Raw genomic sequence first — 25,481 nt, forward strand, 5'->3', positions numbered from 1 at the left:
TAGAGAGAGAGAGAGAGAGAGAGAGAGAGAAAGAGAGAGGGAGAGAGATGTGGAGTGGGGTGGAGTGTTTACACAATGACATTTTCATCAACTCATTTTACACGGGGAGCAGCAACTGAAGAAAATCTTGTACTCATGCATGAAGAGGAACATTGACAGGAACTTTACAGAGGACTGGAGTATAACAGCCTGTCAACCCATATCATGGTTATCAGGGAAAATGGAGGCAGACTTTGTTATTGATGGCTGGGTAGATGGGATAAAAGTCAACAAATTTGCGCACGAAAATTCATTCTTTTTCTCTGGCTGCCAGCGATAGAACACATGCGCTCTCACAGTCATTAAAGAGACCTCTGTTACTTCTTCCCAGTAGCAATGCAGAGAGATTAAAAACATCTCAAGAGGTATTGAAAGATGGATAACACATTCACATAGCCTATTGAGTGAGTTGAGTGACTGCGCACACACACACACACACACACACACACACACACACACACACACACACACCAGTGTTTAGATTGCACAAGGCACACGTCTGTCTCAGGGCTCGGGTGGTGAAACACTACTCAGTTTTCTGTCCACATCTGCATTATGGCTGCCGCCAGACTCAGTGGGAGATTGTTCTCCTGGCATTCTGGAAATCACTGAATAAGGAAATGTGTGTGTGTGTGTGTGTGTGTGTGTGTGTGTGTGTGTGTGTGTTAGTGGGATTCTGCTGAAGGGCATCAGTATATCTCAGTCATGAGGCACTCATAAATGTTTCATATTGAGAAACTATTCTGCAAGGGAAATAATGGTCAGTGACACTATTGTATGGTGTAGATACATACAATTTCTTGATCAGTACTGATTCAGTAGCCTATTGCCACTTGCGTTGCCACTTTTCATGTAACAAACTGGCCTAAATTCCTTCTCTCCCATGCATTACATTTGTCGAAAGGATTAACCACAACTATTCAGAAATATTGGTAAGGAAAATGAGAAGTTAGCCTCATGTTTTCATTCTCTCGTCTTACCATGCGTTCCTCCTCCTATCCCTGAGCCAATAGTTTTAGCGACCATTTGATAAGTCTCCCGCCTATCACATTAATGGTGTGGCTTACAAGTGTGAAGTGTCTTGGCTGGCCCTCACGTTATTCTGGAAATGCGCTCCTCGTTTCTCCTCGTGCGTTCTCTAGAGGGTCGAAGCGCGTAGAAAGTTTGAGAAGTTTCACGTGACGATATTTAACCGTGAGGCTGCTGCTGGCTCCGGCTGGGCACGAGCAGATGAACTGAGCGCAACAGGACACAGCCAGGAGTTGACTCTCCGCCTCAAACTTGGAGATGAGAAAAGCTGTTTTTCGTCTTTTCTGTTAGCATTTCTTTAGATTTGTTTTGGTTTCGTTCAGACATACTTTGAAGTACTCATCTGGAATAAGTCATTTAACAACAGAAAATGGAGCGGACAGCATCTTTGGAACTTTGTTGGCGCTTTAACAAGTTAATGTCAATTCTCGCTTGCATATGGTGTCAGTTGAGCGTCAGCGCGGGATACAACTTGGATATCCACAATTCACTTAATTTCACTGGACTTAACGCATCTCTTTTCGGATATTCTGTGTTGCTTCATAAGTATAAGAACCAAAGTTGGTAAGTCAGAAATTCGACTTTATTCAAGTGAAATAAGCGCATTAGGACTATTAGCCTACACGTATTAAGTTCTGATGGACTATGCAGCCATTCATTCAATTATCAACTGAATGGAACAAAGTGCCCATTTAGTTCTTGCATGTGTTAAAACGTCAAGGCATACTAATCAGTAACGTTCTCATCGGTGTGGTCGCAACAAAGCGCTATTTGACTTCTCTCAGCCGTCTGGAACAGACAATTACCATGCAACTCAGCCAGATTTCCCAAATGATACATGTGTGAAACTAATATTTAACAGGGCAATGTCAGTTGGAGAAACACTATTTCACTTTCTCATTGACCACAGCATTAAATCACAACTTTATTTCCACCCATAGGTTAGTGGTGGGTGCACCAGTCGCTGATTCAGTCTTCAGCAAGGTCAAAACACCTGGAGCAATCTATAAATGCAGTGTCTCAAACAAGGGCAGCTGCGAGGAGATGTCTATTGGTTTGTACTTTTCTGTCTTTCATCAAGAATGGAAATACTTTTCCACTTTCTCTCTGTAATCTATTTAAATCCAAATGTTTGCTGTGTCTATTTCATCATTTGTATTCTCATTGGAATATGAGGGAGAATCATCAGGTGTGTCACTGGGTGCTAGATCCCGGTCATAACTGTCAAACTAATGGCTTCAATCATTAAGCAACATGTGTGTGCGCTGCTGGCATCGATGTGATCCTCTTTCGAATCAAGTCAAGTCAAGAGAACTTTATATTTCCTCTGAGGAAACTTCATGTGTGGTTAAATCTTAATAAATAGAAATCTATCAACTTTAGACTCGCAAAGTTTGGTAAAGCTAGCTTAGCCTACTGTTAAAATCATGCGAGTATTTTGTAGCTTGGGTGTAGCCTAGTCCACTCTCCACATGTGAATGAACTTCCTGAAAGTCACTGGTGAATGACAGTTAAGGATCTGTAACTGCATTAAGGTCGTGACACACAGGGCACCCCCCATCTGTGTGACCACCCCCCTCACTCAAATGCTGGGGATAGCAGTCATCATTAGTGACAAAACATGGGGGTGTATTTGGCCTGTGATGTTAGAGGGTGGGCGGTTAGAGTACCCTTTGTTTGACATAGAAACCTGCGCTGGTTTGATTTGATGTTCTGACCTTGAGTAACCTACACAGGCACACACACACACACACACACACACACACACACACACACACACACACAGCCATACACACACACATTGCCTAATGTAGATGTTTTCCTCTGTGATAGAGATGTGGTAGCAGTTGCGAATGTGCTCTTTAAGTGTTCTTTACTGTTTATGAGAAGCCTGGGCATTAGAGTCCCTTTAAACAGACTCTTTAAGGTCCAAATTACATGACAGCCTCCACATGAGTTTCATGGTGTGTCATGCCTGTCTGAGATGACAGGGCTTCTAGATGTATAAAATGGGCAATCCCAGTGAAGTACCTTACAGACTGTAAATAACTACTAGGTTACTTGAACAGAGCATTGCTATAAACTTAGAACAGTAGACATCACCTTGTGCTGGACAGTTGAAGGAGACAGGAAGCACAGGAGAGTGGATCCATTTGATTTACTTGGAAGTGGCATAAGTTACATATGCGGTCCTATGTACTTCAATCTTCTCCTGAAACTCTGAGGGCTTTCCCAGATTGATGAATTTAGATGAAATGTGTTCCCTTTCTAAAAGAATGTTCCTTTTCTGAAATAATTGTTCTGCTCTCTGTTCCACTTTCCGCTGGTTCTGTTAACAGACTTAAGAAAACAATAACATTGCGATTTACAAACAGTGTACAGCCTTTTAAAGTATGAGAAGCCTGAGGTAGATGCCAGCAGAGAACATATCATTTTTTAAGCCAAACAGTTCTACCTACATGAGTTGTGGTTTTACACAATGGTGTAATTTATTTGTTTCAATGTTTGTTAAGCCAAGTGTTGGTGGCTGTGTGCCTTGACTGTTGTAAGTGGCTTTGGATAAAAGCGCCAGCTAATTGACTGAGTGCAAATGTAAATGGTGGGTGGGTGGTCATGGGAGATCAACTGAGATCTTTTAATGCTATTGGACAAATGTGAGCGATTGTTGTGCTAAAGCCACCTTTGTTGTGATGCTATATCTCAGACAATGAGGCATACTGTGGAAAGACCTGCACTTCAGAGACAGAGAACCAATGGCTGGGAGTGAGTCTAGCGAGAGAGCCGGTTACAGGCTCTGTGATGGTAAGCCACTCTTACGCCAATCCAGACACCTCTCGTAGCTAGAGTGCAGTAATAAACGCAGTGAGGGTTATTGTTCAACGAGTATTCTGATTCTTTTGCATAGAGGAACTCTTAAATGTTTCATTGAGGAAGATAAAGAGTCCTTTTTACAGCTTAGGGACCATACTGTGGAGGCTGATTTTGTTGTACAGAGTACAGACCTACAGAGCTTCAGAACAAGCTCATAAACAAATAGCATCTTATTCATGTCCACCTTTTGTTACTTTGGATTTCAGGCTTGTGGACATCGTTGGAAAAATGTATTTTACGCCAAATCAGAGAATCATAAGTTGCCACATGGCAGATGCTTCAAGATTGGGGCCGATCTCACGACTTCTCTTCCACTGACTCCATGCTACAGAGGTACAGCATGGCTTTATGTAACATAAAGGACAACAGCTATGTCCTGTAATATACAGTAAATAACCTTTCTGTTGTCCTATGGGCTTGTCTTTAACATTAATTAAATGACAATATCTGAAGTGCCTCTTTGATATGACCATTATTTGTATCCTGTAAGATCGCTGACTGTCATAAATGTTTCTCCTTCCTCTATATATTTCCTGGCCCCATATGTGTCTCACAACTAACTGATAATGAATATCTCTCTTCTCCCTTATCAGATCACCAGAGAAAATTTGGCGAGGACTACGGGTCCTGTCAAGCAGGGATGTCAAACTTTTTAACAGAGGTGATTCATCTTTATTAGACTGTCTCACAGAATTGGATGTGCAATCTTACCCATTGCAGGGGGGTGAGTGAGTTATCTTTTGCCACTCTCTGCCACAGGAACTGGTTATAATGGGTGCCCCAGGAACATCATACTGGACCGGGTCTGTTCTTGTATACAATTCATCAAGCAACGTCCTGTCGGCATATCTGGATGAAGACAGCATGGTTCTCTATGGCAGCTATCTTGGTAGGTGTTACACTTAACGTAATGTTCTAATGTTGGTTGTCTATTGTCATTTTTGAAGCAATTGATGTTGTCCATATGTGATGAGATCAATAGCCTGATAATCAACATGGGTACCACTCCATTGGAAATGCATGCTGTATATATTTAGCTGATGTGCTGTGAAAATTTTTCAAACATTGCCAGGATTTGAATAGTCTCAGCAGATCCTTGCCTTGCCTTTCATCGTGGGGTTTTTAATCCTATGAAGGGAAGTTGTGTTGTCCCGTGAGAACAGGAAGCTGATAGTCTGGTGCAGCAAGTTGCTCAATGCAAGTTGCAGCTGCAAAAAAACAAACAAAAAAAACAAGGCAATCATTAGCCCAATGTTTGATCTGTTTGACACAAGGTAGCTAGTATTCATAAAAACATGTCATGAACTCAATGATGGCATCACTCTCTCTAAACATCCTAAGTATAAGTAAGTTGTGTAAGCATTACTTATGACTTCACTGTTTATGAATGTTCTTTGAAAACAGTTATTATAAGAAGCTTCCAGATGGGTGTGTTACACCTTGTTTGTGATGACATCTTCCTTTAGTCTAGACATAAGGCGAGTGCTGTTGTTGATGTTGTGTGGCACCTGAACACTGTGCTATCCATATGCTGTGCTTCCTCTGCTGGTATCTGAGGCACCTTAGCTGAAGGTGTGTTTTTCTCTGTCTCCTGCCAGGTTACTCTGTGGGCGCAGGGCACTTCCTGAGTGCCCAGAGCACAGAGGTAGTGAGCGGGGCACCCCAGCATGGGCAGACTGGTAAAGTAAGAGTTCACCTTTGGTACTATTCTTTCTCCCATCAGTCCCCCCTCCCCGTGGTCTTTCTTGAGTATTTCTGTAATTGTGAGAACATTGGTGTGAATGGTCTCTCTGTGTGTGTGTGTGTGTGTGTGTGTGTGTGTGTGTGTGTGTGTGTGTGTGTGTGTGTGTGTGTGTGTGTGTGTGTGTGTGTGTGTGTGTGTGTGTGTGTGTGTGTGTATGTGTGTGTGTGTGTGTGGACATCTTTGTGAATTCTTGAGGCTTAGCCCCTGGTTATGCCTCTTTCTCTTTCTCTCTCTCTCTTATGTATGTTACGGTGTGTGTGTGTGTGTGTGTGTGTGTGTGTGTGTGTGTGTGAGAGAGAGAAAGAGAAAGCAAGTGAAATAGTGTGTGAAAACAGGGGAAATTATTTTGTGTTGTGCTCATGTGTGTGAGAGAGACAGTGAAGAAAGTGTATGTGTGTGTGTGTGTGTGTGTGTGTGTGTGTGTGCTGCATTCCTACAGAGCGAGGGGCGTAAAATACACTGTTGAAAGGGATGCCTGTGGGGTTTTGCTACAGTTTGAAACGTTATTATTGTTTGATCTTGTGATACCCCTGTGCAAATGGAAGGGATTAGTATTACAAATGGTTACTGTGCCATTCATATGATTCGGATATGAACGTCATCAAACACTACAGAACAGCTTAGGCCAAGGAAGGCCCTCTTTTTCATGGTGTTTGGTACAAAAGAACGTCCATTTGGCACTTCTGCGAATGTCACTGTAGGCTAAAATTTTCTCCATCTGTGCAGAAGAGGAAGTAGGTCGTCATGCAGCATAGTTTTTTCCGCCTGCAGTATAAATATTTACGAGCATTGTGAATGTTGGCTTACCAAAGATCCACGTTATACATATGTTGGGGTTCGGTATGTGGGCTAAGAATGAGCGCTTAACCCGTTGTGTGATCGTTCCCCTGTGTGTCTTGCATCTGCAGGCGTACATATTGCGGACCGAGGGGAATGTTCTGAAAATAGTCGATACGGATCTGCGAGGCACCAAGGTGAGTCATTCTGACCGAGGACATTCCTCCGTACTCCGGCACAATTTCCATGTGGTTTGAATCAGGGGTGGGGTGGGGTGTGTGTGTGTGTGTGTGGGGGGGGGGTTACGTTTTTACGTCCCTTATTTATTTGGCTCTGCTCGTCTGGCCGTGTGCAGCTGGGGTCCTACTACGGGGCGAGCGTGTGCGCCGTGGACCTGAACGCCGACGGCCTCTCGGATCTGCTGGTGGGGGCTCCCATGTACAGCACCGTGCGGGAGGAGGGGCGAGTGCACGTCTACATCAACCAAGGCGAGGTGGGTCCCCCGTGCATGTGTCTCATGGGCCCTGTGTGTGTGTGTGTGTGTGTGTGTGTATGCATATTTGGACATCGTATGAGCTGTTACGGCCAGCTCAGAAGCTGCAACATAATTATGAAGATGGTCATCAGAGTTTATCAAAAATATTGATATTTTATTGCAATAAATTAATTTGCACTCTAAAATCTAGAGGTTTCCTTGTAAAAGACACACACACACACCCAGGAGCATGGCTTGCTCTGGTGTGGAGAAAAATGGCAGCGCCTGAAGGCCAACTCCAGAGCTTCTTATCCACACCTTCAGGTGTACACCATTAGGCTGATTATTGGCCTTGTACCACCCAAAGGCTGCTGCACTGTCACTGCAGGGCCAGTGGGGTCCAGAGGGGCGTAACAGAGCACACTATATAACCTATGAGTACTTAGTAGTATTTAAGGAACTAACCCACTTAAAAGGCCGCAGTTGTATATTTAGACAGTTTTCAAAAAATCACTGTGGCGAGGTGCGAAGTTCATTTAAGTATAGTTCAGTGAACTATGAAGTGATGTGTCCTCCCTGTTTCAGAGAATGGCCTGGTTTTGAGCTTCTATGTGTTGGTGCATATAAGGCAGGGCATTATGCAGAATAAGGCTGGTGCATCTCTATATGCAGCACAGGGCGTTACATAAAAGTCAGGAGGATGTTGTGCAGCTGTCCTTGCATCTGAGTGCATTAAGTGCATTCTGTGCTGCCTGTCAGTGTGAGGCTTGATGTTTGAATGCACGGCCCTGAGACTGACTAAACACTAAGGTCATGCAGATTAGATGGTTGGCCTTGCGTTATAAAAGATTAACAGTTGGGGAAACAGAGCCCTTCCCACACTCTGTCATTGGAACAGATTCTGTTGTTTGCTTTCAACCGAAATGTATTTCTTTCCCGCGTTTAATGTGTTTCGGCAAATCACATCGTAATCACATGCAGCGTCGTTTCTTTCCAAAGTCGCTGCCAGTAATACAGTCGCTGCAGTACTGCTTTGAGGTGTCTCAAGTCAGAAGTGTCATGATGCAGCAATTGTCTCTTGTTTTCTGTTCTGATTTTCACCTGTTTGACTCAGAGGTGCTAAGTTCAAGATTTTTTTCCCGTTCTGAGTGCGCTGTGCTCTGCCTTGAGACGAGATGCAGGCACAATGACAGTGAAGGAGTGTTGTAATAAAAATGGCTTATGGCTTAGTGTTGCAACAGCCTCAGGACGATGTTTTTGACAAATTACTTTGAGACAAGTTCGTTTTTTAGGATATTAGGCGCCTTCCCTCTGGTGTGTAGAGGATATAAGCCACACTACATGACATGAAAAACTTCCAATCATTACCCCTGTAATGACTGCTTCCTCGCAATAACTGTACAAAAGAGCATGATTTTGATCTCTTTACCAAAATAATGTAGCTTCCTATTTTGGTTGTGCTATGTATGAAATCCGCAGTGTTGTAAGTTGATACTGTATGAATGAATTTGGTCAAATGAATGCATTGCATATTCTTTTCAGGCAAACATGAAGGAGTTGGAATTTACCTTAGAGGGGAGTGACGCATATGCCGCGCGCTTTGGAGAGACCATCACTAACCTCGGAGATATTGATGATGACGGATTCTCTGGTAAGCAAGTAAAAACATTTGGAAATTGTGAATTCATTTAGCAGAATACATTTGCCATTTCTTGCACATACTTGAGAAAGGGCCAATTAGTTTGATTCCTTCCATGTCTAAAGAGGAGGGTTTTTTGGGGGGGAAATTGTTTGCTTGAGAATGAATGGTGAATGACGGCGGCAGGGTAGGAGAGAGAGAGAGTAGATGCAGTCTGGAGCACAGACAGCCTCCAGGTCAGGAAGCTGTCAGACGCACAGAGAGATGAGAGAGATGAGATGAGCTTCATTTCCCTCTGTTTGCGGTTTGTGAGATACTGCATTTCCTGGAAACGTGCTGTCGACACAATTATGCAGAACAGCCTGAAAAACTGAAGCATGGCTTTAACTTGAGCTCAGATCTGTGAAAGTTTGTTGAACTGTACATTTCTCTATTTACTCTTGTTGTTGTTGTTTGTTTGTTGTTTTGTTTAAAAAAAAAAAAAAAAAAAAAAAGGTGTTAGTGATTTAATGTCACACCCCATTCCAGTGTTAAAACTTCTCACTTCTACTTGGATACTCTGCCCACAGGCTACCTACAGATGCAAACTATCAGTTCACACGCTCTTCATTGCAATTATTGGTTATGGTTAAAGTTAGGGGTTGGATTTGGTTATGGTGATGTCTAGTAATTGTTCAGCAACAATTTTCCATGCTGAGCTTGAATCTTAGCAGAGGATCAGTTACGTCCCTGTGGACAGACAATCTTAGTAACGTGTTAGTGAACTTCTTACTTCATTTGTGCTGGCTTTTGCTCTCACGGGTCATGACGAAGAGCCACCTTCTCCGTCAATCCCGTCTGCTATATCAAGGTCTATGTTTAGGGAGGAGAGTGTTCTTCTTTATTATTTCAAAAGATAGAAATCTTAGACACGTAGGCAAGTTGTGAAGTGCTGATGGTGTTAGTTGGTCCCCGTGTGTCACTCTAACCCCCCCCCCCTCCACCCCCTCTGGATGTGTTGCAGACGTGGCGGTGGGAGCGCCTCATGAGGACGACCTGCGAGGCGCTATATATATCTACAATGGGAGGAAGAATGGCATCAGGCAGAGCTTTTCTCAAGTAGGTCCCAGCTGCTGTTTGTGCACAGGAGGGGGGGTGGGCGGGGGGCGGCTGGGCCTGAGCAGACTCGTGGGAGGGGATGGGGTGAGGTGCGGGGTGCGGTGGGGGGGGGGGGGGGGGACAATTGTCCCATTGTTTCTGCGGTGCAAGCCTTGGGATAGCCGGGGGAAAGGGGAGGGGGGGAGGGGGGAGCTGCACCAGCTGAATTGCTGCAATTTCCTGACAGTGTTGAGAGCCCCCCCCACAAACTCCTCTCCTCATAGTGTTTTGGAATGGTAATTAAAACTGTGCAATTAAAAGAGTATAAATATGCAAATGAAGAAGCATGGCTTCATTAGCAAATGAAACAAAGTGCTCTCAGATAGGAGAAATACTGCTGAAATAGACCCAGTGTAGGACATTACTGGCCAATTATGTGGCTACAGAACATGACAGAGGATCGACTAATATATCTTTCTTGTCTGTGCTCCACAGAGAATCACAGGGAAGACCTTGGGCAACGACCTAAAAATGTTTGGTCAGTCCATCTCCGGAGGCGTTGATGTTGATGGCAACGGTTTCCCAGGTAACGTCCCTATCGCTATGCTCCCACGTACCATCCTTAATCTTGTTTCCCCCCCCACGAGTGTGTTCTCTGTAGTCTTTTGAGGTGGTGAGCAGATGAATAATTTAACAGCTAAACTCTCTTCTGAAAGAGGAATGGTGTTGCAATGGCCACTTTACACTGCCCTAACAACTCCAGCATCCAGCGCACTTGCAGACACTAACGAGTTATCTTGAGTTGGAAAGGTCCAAGCCTTTTGATATTCATGTACAAGTGTTAGTGCTTGTTGGGAAATGTTTGTTTGAGAATCTGTAGTGGGTCCTTTACATGATATGCATACAAACTCCATAGTTTTGACATGTCAGCCATCTTCAGTATGGACCGGCATTGTAAACCAAAATAAGCAAGCAGAGACTCAATCTCAATGACTGCAAAAGGAGCGGCTCGTTCCTGAGCCAATGTCCTTATGACCTACTAAAAGTCCTCTTTCTGAGGCGCATGGACAGTTTTTTTCCTCTCCGTTGGTGGTCCCATAATATCCATGGGGTCTTGTTTGTCATGGTCTATACATAGTAGGATAAACAGGATGTGCCTCAGACCATTGCTGAGATGCACCCACTTACAGTATGTCCTCCTTCTACTCCGCTATTAGTTGTGGGCTTTTTCAACTTTGAACAGCATTGGAAATGTACCCAGACAGGTTTCTTAAAAATCAAAGTCTGTGTCAATTGTTTGCATGTCAGAGGGAAGGGGCATGATCATTTAGAGGTGAACAGTGCAGGTTAAGTAAAAGAATAGAAAAAGATGCATGACATGATTTCTCCAACCATTTTCTGTTTTTCTTGCAGATGTTGCTGTAGGTGCATTCCTCTCTGATGCAGCGGTGGTGCTTCGGTAAGAGTGGTTTAGTTCCCTTTCTTTTGACGCATTCTCATGTTGTCAACATCAGATGCATGTGTGAAAGCTTTGGTCTCCGTGGAGTTTCCTGTTCTGTTTTGTTCACGCTTAATAGCAAGTACAACTCAGAACTTAGTCAGTGAGAAGATGTAAAACCCTCAATTATGTCTGCTCAGTGCTCACATAACTGAGGCTGAATTACAAACAAAGCAGTACAGTATAACAGAAGATAAATTCAGCCTGGCATAACAAAGATGTGAAAATCTCCATTTCATAACAGTGTAGTCTAATGTTGTCAGCTGTGTCTTTCAAGGGTGCGAGCAGACTTGGGTGAATAGCATTTCTATGAAGCTTTACTTTTCATTACAACATTACCTGAGCATGTATGTAGGAATAAATCTACAGCAAAATATAGGAGCATACCATAGACAACTGGCTGTATTGACAGTGAAGGGTCGTCCTCTTAACAAGAGAACCAATTCTCTCAGAAAACAATTCAAAAGGGCAAGGATGTCATTGCTTGTAAAAAAAATGAAGAGAATGAGGGGCCTCTTCCTGTTTTATAGAATATCTGTCACCCAACAGCCAACGACACAGGGCCCACTGTGAGCGTGTCCTTATTTTTAGCTACCCGTGTGACTATGGGTCGGGGTGAAGCATGTGGTGTGGATGTGTGGTGTGTGTGCATGTGCGTGTGTGTGCGTGTGTGTGTGTGTGTGTGGTGATGGTAATGGTGAACCCTGCTGTCTCAGGACGCGCCCTGTGGTGAAGGTGGAGGCCTCCATGGTGCTGCCCGCCAGCGTGAACCGCTCCCTGCCGCTGTGTTCCGAGAACGGCCAGCGCGCCGTCTGCGTCTCGGCCAGGGTGTGTTTCACTGTCACGGGCCGCCGCCTCGACGGACGCATCAGTAAGTTTTGCACCAACGCAGCGCCGATTCCTGTGCACGCCCCTGCCACCCGCCCCCCCCCCCCCCCACGTCATACTTTAACACAACATTACCAAGCATTCCTAGACACACTTCTAGATGGAATAGTGCAATAGTCACCATCGAACACCAACAAGCAGTGTCATTTTAGACCAATGTGACCATGCTTTTGGTCACATTGGTCAGTGCATGCCATCTGAGGTGCATGTGACTAAGCAATTCTTTTCTCACAGAAAGGAGCCCAATAGCCTGTAGAAGGAGTCCTCTTTCAGTGCAGTGGCTCTTTGTCAGTTATAAGGCACCACACTCATCTTATCAGCCTGTGCTGAGACACTGAGGAAGCTGGACACGCACTGGTCCCCAACAGTCCAGACCTTTATCTGTCCCCTGCACTCCCAGGGACTCAACTGACCGTTGGTTGCAGCTGGGTGGGAGCACAGACAGGGGCAGGCTGATAGGCAAATGTTTTGCTTAATTTAGACGTCAATAACAGGCATGACGGTCAACTGTGTGTGGTCATGGTAATGCAATGATGGTTTTGGTAGTTCTGCTTTTGGTTCTCTGCATGTTTTGAGAGGTCTATATTTGAAATATAACATTGACACTTACACTGCAAGAACTGCTCATCTTTATCAAGTCTTATTAGTCTTATATTAAGGTAATTCACTTTAAGGTAGCCTAATTCATCTAATACATGTTTTTAGTAAAAAAAAAGAGACTTATTTTATTTTCAGACATCTCAGCCAGACAAATTAGCTTAAAGCACTGGCAGCCAAATTTTCTTATTTTAAAGATAAATCTGCTTAAGGAACTGGCAGCCAAAAGTGCTTGTTTTCTTGGTAATATGTCTGAAAATAAGTCAGTCTTATTGAATTAAGTTAAATGGTTTTACGGGAAAGGACTGGGTAGGACGGTAGGTAGATAGGTAGGTACTCTAGGTACTGTAGGTAGGTAGGTAGGTAGGTATATAGATAGATAGACAGATAGGATTGTTTTTAACATGAGATAACTTAATACACATATAACACTATGTTAGACAAGTAGTTTTTGCAATGTACCAAAATGAATAGATGGATGTGGATGTGGTTGTGGTCATCATTTGGTCATAATGGTCTTGGTTGTTCTCCTTTTTAGTGCTCTGGTTTTGTCTTGGTAGTGTTCTTTTTTTAATGCAACATTTTAACTTACCATTCACCAAGTGAATAGATAGGAGGTTCTTAGTGTTAGACAGCATTACACTTATTCATCAAGTATACTCTGCTGTCTGCCGTTTGTCATTGTCACTAACTACTGTTTCTTTCCTTTTCCTGCATCCTCCTTCTCAGAAATGCTCTACAACATTACTGCTGATGTGAATCACAAAGAAGGCTTCCCCTCACGCTTCTATTTCCACGGCAACGGAACTTCCAACATTACCAGAGGCCACATCTGGGCCAATGCTGGCGAGCACATCTGTCAAACTCACCAGGCCTTCATGAGGGTGAGTAACGACTGGTCCATGCAACATGTCCATCATTAGAGCTTTTGATCCTGACCTGGGCTCACTTGGACTGTTGGTTCGGTTCTTTTTGAGAATGTGAACGTAGTCCTCCGAACTTGGGCGCAGACCCAGGACCGGACCTGAGTCCACCAGAAAACCCAGCTTTGGAAGACAGCAGTGAATGAAACACTGGGCACAAACACACATCACGTAAAGCACTTAGAACCAGTGTGAGACCAAGTGTGTTTGAGAGCCACTAGGAAAATCACTGACCTTCACCTGGTGGAGCACACTCACTAGTGCGTGTCTTGAGAGCACATCAAAGCTCACCGTGGCTTGTGTGCGCTCCGACCTCAGCGTTTGATGCTGTAGAATGCACTCAGGGTGACTCCCATTACACAGCCCTAATAGAGAATGAATAAAGAAGCACAGTAGCTTCAATGAAACTGATAGTGACTTTTGTGGTTTGAGGATTGATTGGTCATTTTCCTAGTGCCACAGATATCTGGAGACTCAGTCAGCATGATGGCCAATCAGGAAACAGGCTTATTCTTTCAGTGATGCACATCAAGGGAGAGCGACAAGCTTCTCCCAAACAATTCACCCGTATCTCTAAGTATATCCTAAGCTTCTTCCTGGGGGGTCTTTGATCATAAAGACCCTGCCATGTACTTGGCCAAATGTCATGCTAATAGAACTGTTTCTGAGTACTTGGAATAGTTACTAAAGTACTCAATGGGAGGTGTGAAAGCTGTCCATTTCTGCACACCCAGCATCTACAGTATAGGCAAAGAGTCACAGAGGTATCTAGAAAGTCATGCTAAATCTAAATCTACATAATGTATAAACTAGAGAGATGAATAGACCAAAATCCTGCATGATCATAAGAAATGCACCAAATATACGCATGCAGGATGGGTTCTGATTCTCAACTCTTTCAGCATACAAAGCTACACAGAGCTGAAAGATGCATTACAGTATTCCAGGTGTTTCAGGGGAGCCTTGCCGAACCCCAAACCCCAACCCCACCATCACACCCCCACCCCAGCCCTACCCATCCCACTCCCCCCACCTTCAGATCCTCTCCCAGTGTTCAGTCCCAGCTAATCCAACTCATGTTTTAGAGTAATTAATGGCTCCCTCCATCTCACTCCCCCCTTTCTCCCCTCCCTCTCTCACTGCCTCTCTTTCTCTTGTTCTCGTTTCTTCCGCTGCCTCTCTCTCACTCCCTCTCTCTCTCTCTCTCTCTGTCTTCTGTCTTTCTCTCACTCACCGGTGTGTTATAAATAGCCATTGGCGAAACTGGCGACTACAAACACGCGCGAACATCCGCCTGAGAAAAAGTCCCTGACTGCACACCTGTAATGCCAACGTGTGTGTTTCTCAGTGCAGTCATGACGGGGGGGGGGGGGGGGGGGGGTTGAATCAACAAAGTGGGAGAGGAGCAGATGTCTGGTATGGACACACGCTCTTGATCAGGGGTGGAGAGGTTGCCCAGGCTTTGAAGAGATCACCCTGTACTTTTTAGTTTGCACAATGCATGTTGTTGGGGGGAGGGGACGGGGTTTGTGTGCGAGAATGGTAAAAGATCTTTTGGCAATGACATCAGGATGTCCGTGAATATCAATTGATCACATACACATGTATTGCTTGCACACACACACACACACACACACACACACGTACACTCTCTTCATGGTCTCTCTCACACACATAACCACCACACAAAATGATTTCCCCTTGTTTTCACACACTATCACACACACACACACACACACACACACACACACACACACACACACACACACACACACACACACACACACACACACACACACACACACACACACACACACACACTTACACACACACACACACACACACACACACACACACACACACACACACACAGTGGGGTGGTCACTCATAAGGTACTTGAGATAAACTTGCTTTCTAATGGGTGTGGTGTAGCCTCTGTGGTGTGTTTGTGTCTTGACCAAAACCACACACACTTACTGATCCCCTCTTCACTACTCATCTCAAGAATAAGACTGTGGCTGATCCAGGAAATCTGACTCTAAACCTAACCAAGCGATACATAACATTTGGCTGACATTGACGTGTGTGTGCGTCTGTGTGTGTGGGTGTTTGCGACAGGGGGGCAGTTGAAAAGGTGGACGGGGAAATCCTTTCTGTATTTCTGACAGTTCCTTTCTGATTAATGACTATGATGATGACAAGGATCTATTTCATACGTTTATTTTCCTGTTGTATAACGTGCAGTATTGATATTGTTTTGATGTGATATACAGTAGAGTGTATATTCTTACTTTTACACTGCGTCAGGAGCACTTGGCTTAAGAAACACTTTTTTATTTACAAACAGCATTTTTTTATCTAGCAGGCAACATACTGTACATGTCCTGTCAGGATACTGTCAGTATGGATTTGAACCAGATCATGAACATGACTTTGTTTGACTATAGGTATTGGTTATCAATAGTTCTGCTCTGTCTCGAGTTAGCTATGTATCTGTGTGTGTTAATAAGATGTGTAAGGGCAGGCAGTGGTAAATGCCTTCACATATGTGTGTGTGTGTGTGTGTGTGTGTGTGTTTGTGTGTGCACCCTGCCCTAGCTCTCTTTTGAAATCTTTAACGTTTGGCACGGCCATTGTTTGCCACTGTTAGATCGCACCACAGAACCAAAAGCTTTCATAGCCATGCATGATGGAGAGTGTGTGTGTGTGTGTGTGTTTGCGTGCGCGCGCACATATTTGTGAGTGTGTGTGTGTGTTTGTGTAGTGTCCTTATCCCCCTCCTTGAACTGATTGCAGTGGGGGCTCCTGGTTTTGACTTTGACCGGTGAGGTGTCTCCATCTGAGCGCTCTGTCTCCGCTGGTGCAGTGCAGTGCAGCTGTGGTGGCCACCGTCCAGGAGCTGGGCTGGAGCGCCGCACAGCGCCACTGTCTGCTGGAGGAGTCTGTCAGAGTGGCGGGTCACACACACACACACACACACACACACACACACACACACACACACACACACACACACACACACACACACACACACACGTCTGCTATGCCAGCCAAGCCGGGCTCAGGAGAGACACGGTGTGAGACCTGCACCAGCTGGGTCCGGACAGAGAGAGAGAGAGAGAGAGGGAGAGAGAGAGAGAGAGAGAGAGAGGTTGAGAGGGGGAGAGAGAGAAGGAGAGAGAAAGAGAGGGAAGTGGAAGAGAGAGAAGGGGGGGGGGGGAGGTTGCTCTGCCCCACTGATGATGAGCCCTCATCAGCATCAATTACCAGGGACACAGGGGCCATGGGCTGGATGGCTGTTCCAGAGAAAAAAAGATGGGCAAAGCAAACTGATCTCTACGTCTAGAGAAACCAAACACCTTCATGGTAGCTCTGCTACTTGGCTAGAATTGACTGTGAGAAAGTGACCTTGGTTTCTTTAGATAGCGCTGCAAATGAACTTGACTTCTTGACTGAGAATGTAGATTTCTGCTGCTAATTCTCAACCCCCCACCCCCCCACCCCCCCACCCAACCCCCACCCCATTCCTCTATCTTGCTTTCTCTCTCTCCTCCTCCCTCTTGCAGAAGGACATCCGTGACATCTTCACTCCCATCCGTTTCGAGGTGCGCTACGAGCTGGGGGAGCACAGCACCTCCAGGGCCGGGGCCCGCGACTTCCCCCTGCTCAAGCCCATGCTGCAGCAGACGGGCGAGCACAACAACGTGGTGACGGAGGAGGTGGGACATTTTTAAATCTAAACTTGAAAACCTTTCTTTTTTTCACAGCATTTTAGTCCGTGAGCCAGAGGGGTTGGTCGTTACCGAAAAGGTGGCAAAGGCTACCATACCTTTTCTGAAAGCCTGGAATCTCAGCTTTTCAATGATGTATGATGGCCATCTGACAAGAGTAGCTGTTTTGAGTTATGACACATAATGTATAAATCAAGCAGAACACTGAAATACTTCATTTTGTTATGTTTGGTATCATTTTAAAGGGGAGACTCTGAGCTTTCATTTAAATCCTTTTGTGAACATTTTGGATAAGTACAGCCAACCCTGGAGCTCTTCAAACCTTTAATCACACACATTTTCCTGCCATTTCCCTGCCATCTTTTGTCTTTTAATCCTGTGGCACCTGGGAGCATCAGAGAAACTAAATCCAAACACTGAAATACTGGCATGACCCTAAGAACAGCTACTCTTGTCAGATGGCCATCATACATCATTGAAAAGCTGAGATTCCAGGCTTTCAGAAAAGGTATGGTAGCCTTTGCAACCTTTTCGGTAACGGTTTCCTTAATCAGTCATTAGCTAGCTACCCGACCCCCGTTTCTATTTACCTGATGTGATTATGATTTTATTTTCTTACTATATTTTTTGTCTATTTATTGTTTTATCTATGCTATTTATTTATTTTTTAATTGCTTGGTTTTACTTACTGTGCAAATCAACGTGTGTTTTTATTATTTTTATGTTATTATTAGGGGTATACTCCTACTCCTAACTGTGCATGTTGTTAACATGTCTTGAGACCATGGTCATGGTGATATCGCACTATAAATATCAATACATTGAATTGATGCGCTCCTCAACCCCCACCCCCCCTTCCCTTCCCTCACATCATTGTATACCACCTTCAGATTTCCACACTGTTGTGACAATGTCTTAACAAAACTATCACTCCATATCCGTTCTATTATTATCTAAATGATCATGCATGCACTGACCTCTAAAGCGTTTAAGTAAGAGTTTGTTGACCTTGTTGCTAATTACTAGTTGCTAATTAGGCATGTTTATCAAGTGCATTAACCGCGGGTTCTTTTTCTCTCTGGCATGTATTAATAGACTGAGTTTGCTCGATACTGCGCCTGGGAAAACTGCTCTACCAACCTGCAGGTTTCAGCACACCTGGTCTTACCCCAGTAAGTCATTCTTTTACCACTTCGAAGTTACGAACAGAGCATTTTCCTAAATGCAAATACTTTTTTAATGCCACCTGAAAGAGAACTGAGAGTGCAGTGTGTCATTTGCACAAGCAGAAATGAAAGCATGGATCTATGTTTATCCCAAACGATTATGTAATACCAGAGATCTCTGGAAAAGATATGTGAGTCAGTCAGAGAGGTGTTGACAGTCACAGCGACAACTCACCATGGTCTGGGTCTCAGTGGCTTGAACTCAGTGAACGTACATCGGCTAAATGAGAAGATAAAAGTCAGTGGTTAGCGTGGTACTTGTGGGGGAATGATGACTATCGCTCAGTGTCATGGTGTGGTCGCGTCTCTTCCGTTAGGTGCATGGGAGTATGTTCACCTACGTAGCCACTCGCCTCAGATCTGACTGATAAAGAGAAAATGTTGAGACCATGAGGCTCATAGACCATGAGATTGTAACATGGTGATGTTGAGCAAAAATAGAACAGGTGCAAGATAACTTCTACAGGTTCTACAGAGAATGCTTCAGGCGTTGCTTCTGCTTCAAGTGCTGTTTCAAAGCAAGAAACCACGAAATACCCCTCGAGGACTTGACTTACAGTCTACAGTTTCGGGATTGGAATGTTTGAATATGCAAATAGTGGGGGAAAACACAGGTAGTCACAATATCCAACCGCAAGTGCTCATATTGGTAATCAAATTTGCACTTAAACATCATAATTTATAGGCCTCCCTTTCCCCCAGCTTGGTAATACTACATGATTTGATTACTCCTTAGGCATCTGTATGTGTGTGCGCGCGCGCGTGTGTGTGTGTGTGTGTGCGTGCATGTGCCCGCCAACAATGGGCTTGATTCTTGTCCCCATAGCAAATGTGCACCTGGTGCTCTTATTGTAGATGCGAAACATCAGGTTTGAGTCCCTTGTTGCAAGACCCATAAAAAATACCAGTAACAGCCTGGACCAACCCCCACCATCTCTCTGTTTCTCAAAAACACACACACACACACACACACACACACACACACACAGAGATAAATACACTCCAGCTCCCTTGCTTGAGACATGGGAAAATGAATGTGTTCAACATAATGGCAGTCTGTCTTCCCTTGTCACCATGCTGTTGCATAGCTATTGAGTGCAAGTCACATCTTGCACCCAGAGCCTCACTTATTATTACTGTGTCTGGTCACAAAATGAGTCATCTCAGATATAATCACGATTATCTCTGGTCTTCCAGTCAGAGCTGTGCCAAGTGCATTAATTGGTTAAACACTTAGTTTAAAGTGCATCCTATGTGTCTGTATTGTACGCGAGGCAGAGGAATGTCAAAGCGGTTTTGTTTGTTTTTTTCGCAGGAGCTTCAACAACATGTCCTACTTTGCTCTGTCGTCCGGGAAGACCATCATGCTCAACGTGACGGTGGTCAACGCCGGAGACGACGCCTTCCTCCCCAAGATGCGCCTCCGCTTCCCCAGCAGTCTGCACTACATTAAAGTGCTGGACGCCGTAAGTGCCACATGACTGGCCTTGAGTCTCGGCCAGAGCCGGGCTCTGGGCTTGATCAAGTGCTGCAGGACACAGAAGTAGTAGTAGTAGTAGTAGTAGTAGTAGTAGTAGTAGTAGGGGTATATAGACACACTGAATCAATGAAGAAGTGAGTTTTTGGGGGCGGCTGTGGCAGTCGGTTCAGTTGTTTGGCTTCACTTGTCAATAATCTGATTTTGCAGGAGGAGAAATATGTCAGCTGTGACATTGTGGAGGAAAACAAAACCACCCTTGGACTGGACTGCAGCGTGGGCAATCTGTACCTCGCTGCGCTGGCAAAGGTAAATGAATCTCCTCTTAGTTCTCCGAGAAAAAAAGAGGTAATTCGATTTCTCTGGGCAAAATGAATTTGTGAAATTGAATCCAAACTCTCCACACGTGCAGCTCAACATCAGCTTTCTGCTGGACGTGAACCAGAGCAGTCCAGAGAATCTGACCATCAGTGTCCACATGGCGAGGTAAGAATGGCCGCTTTCCAAACAGAAGCTAAGTCTTAAACAGATCTAGAACTGTGTGCCAGGGTCAGTTAAAGTTCCATTCCAGAGCTTTCCGGAACGCACCGGAACACCAGTCACATGTTAGACAGAACAGTCACAAAGAGATAGTCTGCTGTCTTGTTTCGTTACACTTAGCTGGTTGTGGCATGGAGCAACCTTAGAATTGTGCTTTAGCGTTTACCATTCAGGGAGCTTTTTATAGCATAGCTCTGCTGTTTGAGACATTTCAACCCCTGTGGGTTCAGTTAGCTGTTCACCAATTATGCATCTCATGTGCTTTGAGGAGTCTATATGTTTTTCCTAAGGAGCTGTGGTTTACCAAAATATTTAACCGGTTGCCAAAGCCACGTTCAATGTTAAAGAATCTCCTTGAGATTTCCATATAAGCATACATTCCTAGCAAATGGCAACACATCTTCTTTTAATAAAATGAGTTGCTTAAATGCTATTTTGTGTAATCTCTATATGTCTCATTTCCTTTTTGTCTCTTGTTTCTTCCCAGTGATAATTATGAGAATGAGGATCTTCTGTATGACAACACTGCAACCCTTTCATTACCTGTGAAATATGGCGTCGCCCTTACAGTTCATGGGTAAGAACCGATCTCAGCTGTGCACTGGCTTACACACTGTTGACATGTGCTGTATATTTGACATAGCATGGTCTAGAGTATCACACAAGAACCCGCCCACCACAGCAAATGATTTACTACTATTGGTCGACCCAAGTTTGTCTTTCCTTTCCGACGTATGGTGTGAAGAGGGTTTCAAGAATGATTTAGATGGCTTTAATTGTATGGATCATTAAATGCATTTTTTCCCATGCAGCTTTGTTTCTCCCACATCATTTGAGTTTGGGGAGCAACAAACCATACCAGTTGACTGCTACACAGAGAAGTTAAATTACACATACAAGGTACAAGTTCATATCCAGTCATCTCATAATACAATATCACAATTTCATTTAGACTTATATTGATAACGTTGTCATGTTTTTACTCATATGTGTGTTGTTGCTTTCACCTCCAGGTTGTAAACCTTGGTCCGAGTAAATCTGTCAAAACAAAATTTGAAATTGATATCCCTCAATCCATAACGCCATACGAGCACCAGTTAATGAAGATTTCTGAGCTTCAGGTAAGGCTACAGACAGGAACACTTTCAAATGACTCTGTTACTGTATGTAAAATTTTTTATATTTTCTATGAAGGTAGTAGTTCAGGGGATATGAAAACTCAAGTCATATATCTACAACCTTAACCTCGAACTACCAGTAACCTCAAAAGGTTTTGCAGTGTGACTTGCCTATGCTTCACTTTCACTGACTAGAAACTGGAAACAAGAATGTTTAAAGGCAGAAGCTTACAACCTCTTTGTGAGTAGATACTGACTGAAGTTTCTCGTCAGGGTAAAGTATTCCTTTTGTGGTGTAAACCACATTGTTTTGTTTTGTTTATAGACATCAGCTGGAGACTGCATTGTGAGGAATGACACACTTTGGACAAGTTCTGACTGTGATGTCCCCAAATCTTCATTCTTCTATGAACTGGTCTTCTTCTTCTCAAAAGTCAGCAGACGCAGAATGGTAAACACAAGAGCTTAACACCTCTACTCTCACTGAACCACCCACCCAAACACTTTAACTCACTCACACACACAGTGTCTCTCTTTCTCTCACACACACACACACACACACACGCACGCACGCCCTAGCTGGTGGGTCTTTAGAGAATGTTAATGGACAGGTGCCGTTGTGCCTTTCAGTACTGCTCCAGAGGGGACAGCCTGTGCATGACCGTGGAGTGTAACCTTGGAGACATGGACATTGGGAAGGAGGTGACCATTCGGATGGAGGTGGAGCTGAACCCATCTATTCTCCAGATCCTGCCCGTGAGTCTTTATTATTTCTATTGAACCCTACTCGGTGAAGTTGAGCTGGCTCTTTACTGGTATTGATGTGACACCCTGATCAAGTATATGACAGTAAACTTGATGAACTGGAACTAATGAACAGAGTGCTGTACAGTTTTGAGAAACACAGTCCTGACTAATATCTCAACAGTAACAGTAACACCGGTCTTCACAGTGAATGATGACGTTTGACTGGGCTTAAAGCTTTCTGTAATGAATAAAGACCTCTTCATTACTTGCCTGGACATGATGATTAGGATGATGTTCTGAAAGGGTTTTCTGTGTATTCCAGGGAAGACATGGAGTGATGCTAATGGAAAGCGTGGGCATGGTCACCTCTCCGAGGACAGACCCCAATACCTATTTGCTGCAGGACCCCATCTCTACCTCGGCAAGTTATTACCCATTTACACCACACAAACAAACAAACAAACAAACAACAACACTCAGAGCTGTTCAGGGAGTAATTCATGTCTTTAATTCAACAAAGACCCTTTTATGGGCTTTTTTTGTGCCTCTACTTCTGGGGCACAGCCCTCTGCGCTCGCTAAACTCAAAACTCAGTCGTGCAGAGCGCCAGGCCAGCGGCATGGTGAACATCCTGTTTGTGTGCGCTCTGTGCGACCACAGGCGAGGTGCCGGTTGCTAAAATGTCCTGTCTGAAATGTCACAGGTGCTGGTGGAGGCCCATCATAATCAGAAGCCCAACGCGTACGTGGGCGTCTTCATCATCGTGCTGAGTCTCATCGTCGGGCTGCTCATCCTGTTCTTGCTCATACTGATGCTGTGGAAGGTCAGTGTTGCTCTGAAGCATATCTCTCTCTCTCTTAGCAGATTTGGATGGAGAGCGAGAGAGAACGACGTGAGATGAGATGAGATGACATGGAGATGTAAATCTGTTGTTCTGGGGGGAAAGGGGGATGTCTCTGGCCCCAACGCTTCTATAGTTAGGGGCTTTACAATGACACTAGGTGTCTGGCCATGGTCAACATGTGCTGTGGTTTATGCTTTCCTGTGTTTGTGTGTTTTTATAGTTTACTTATATTACTTGCCTTTTAGTTTAGCAGGAGTTCCTTATTCATGGGTTACAGTTGAGAAAATGCCTGAAAATACTTTATATCGCTCACGACGAGTAGGCTTAGTTCTCAAAGTACTTTCTTGGGTTCTAAAAATCCCTGTGATGTCCATCAGTTCTTTGATTCTGATTGGGAGAGCATCGTTAATGACAGCACTGTTTTCGCCATGACAGGCTGGCTTCTTCAAGAGGAGTCTGAAGGAGAAGCAGGAGGAGTTCCGGAGAGACAGCTGGGACTACGTGCCAAAAAGCACAAAAAGCGAGAGTTCGTCTTAATCGAGAGGCGGCGTTCTACACCACCGATAGGACTTCCGAAACCACGTGGAAAACGACTAGGAGAGACAAGGGAAACAACAAGGAACTGGTGCTCCATTCTGACAATAGCCCAGAAGCACCGGAGGCAAAGACGCCACTCGCGTGATTGGTAAACGGTCGAATAATTGTGCCAAAAATGCATCTCCTAATTGAGTCCTGGCAAGTGAAAACGAATTGGAGATCTCTGTCAGTGCGAATGACAAAATGCACTTTAGCGCTGGAACGGCTGAGTTGGACTGAGCGGCGCTGGCTGTTCTGGAGGTGCAAGAGGAGCGTTCCGCCTGCCAACAGCGCATTCCTCTCCTCCTTCCAGCATTTTCCGTTTTACTATTTGAACATGAAGGGCTATTCACTCGTACCTGCTGTAAAAGACTATTCTTGTTTTTTGTTTTTTTTAAATGCACTGTTGAAATCATGTCAACCATGCCCACGCCCTCCCATAACCTTTTAACAAATCGCTCTCTTATTTCTGAGCAATGCAAAGAAAGATGTCTTTCACACCTATGAGCACAAACACACACACACACACACACACACACACACACACACACACACACACACACACACACAGAGAGTATATGAAAGAACCTGCGCGATGCACACGTGAAAAACTGCTGAAGCGAGGCTTGATCTGAAACCGCCGCTTCCTGTTATGTTGGTTTCTCTGGTTAATGGACTACACCACTCTAGACTGCATGGATGCTGCTGTCACTTTTGCATCGCCGCCCACACCACCCCACACCACACCACCCCACCCCTCCCCACTCCATCCATGGGAGGACGTCTACAAAGAGATGTTTTTTGAAGACAAGAGGACAGACGTGAGGTGGCGTGGTTGGCGGGCGGGTCTCCGCGCCCTAGGCTGGCGACCGAGGAGGCTGCAGGGCAGCGGTGGCGGTGGCGGTGGCGCGGGCTGCCACGGGCAGAGATGCGGCCGGCGACGTACTGTACGCAGTCAACGCAGCACAACACAACACCCTCGTGCCATACGGGGACACTAGCGCCGTTGAGGACGTCGAAAAACACACACACACACAAAAAAACATGACGAACGAGCCCTCACACGAGTCTACACGCTACACGGTGCCTCTGAACTCCTTTTGTGTTGGGGAGCGCATCAAGGACCCCTAAAACACACACGCGCCAATGAGGCCAGTAAGATTGACTTTGAGGAAAGAAAAAAAAAAAAAGATTGAACAAAAAAAAAACCAATGACACAAACAACAGCCAACGGGAGCTCAGAGACAAAATTGTTTGTGCTGTGATCATGAGAACGGTAGGTCCCAGGGGAGACTTCAAAATCTGTACACAGCTGCGCAAATGAGAGGGGATGCAAAACCGAATCTTATCTCTAGATTAGGACAGCGGCAAGGATCTAGGTTAGGGTTTAAGACGCTTGTATGCATTTTAAGATCACGTTGATGAAGACTAAAGGAGAAAATGTAATTCGCTTTTTCAGGGAATTGTACATGAAAGCACATTTCAATTTGTTTTTCTTGAATTGCTATTTGGAAGAAGACAAAATATGCATCATGCATAACTCCTCAAACAACATTATGTAAACATTTTTTTCACATGTTAATATTTGGTTGTACTTTGGTAAGTTATCATGCACTGGAATGCAATGTGTTTTTTTGGTTTTATATAAAATTTTGTCTATTTAAA

The 25,481-nt window shown here is 44.6% G+C and overlaps 1 protein-coding gene across 1 annotated transcript; it reads left to right on the forward strand.

The window, feature by feature from the left end:
* The first annotated feature begins 1,171 nt into the window (after positions 1-1,171).
* Positions 1,172-25,481, forward strand: itga4 (integrin alpha 4). Its single transcript, XM_062534181.1, has 28 exons — positions 1,172-1,632; positions 2,010-2,122; positions 3,773-3,870; positions 4,146-4,272; positions 4,533-4,600; positions 4,699-4,828; positions 5,538-5,623; positions 6,592-6,657; positions 6,816-6,953; positions 8,478-8,586; positions 9,578-9,672; positions 10,147-10,237; positions 11,065-11,110; positions 11,866-12,020; positions 13,364-13,518; positions 17,124-17,276; positions 18,384-18,460; positions 19,830-19,980; positions 20,202-20,300; positions 20,404-20,477; positions 21,019-21,108; positions 21,344-21,431; positions 21,545-21,652; positions 21,975-22,100; positions 22,280-22,405; positions 22,719-22,817; positions 23,100-23,219; positions 23,676-25,481. The coding sequence occupies exons 1-28, from the start codon at positions 1,439-1,441 to the stop codon at positions 23,775-23,777; spliced, it is 3,084 nt and encodes a 1,027-aa protein (XP_062390165.1). The 5' UTR covers positions 1,172-1,438; the 3' UTR covers positions 23,778-25,481.

The sequence above is a fragment of the Sardina pilchardus genome, chromosome 4 (assembly GCF_963854185.1).
Source record: "Sardina pilchardus chromosome 4, fSarPil1.1, whole genome shotgun sequence".
Classification (NCBI taxonomy): Eukaryota; Metazoa; Chordata; class Actinopteri; order Clupeiformes; family Clupeidae; genus Sardina; species Sardina pilchardus.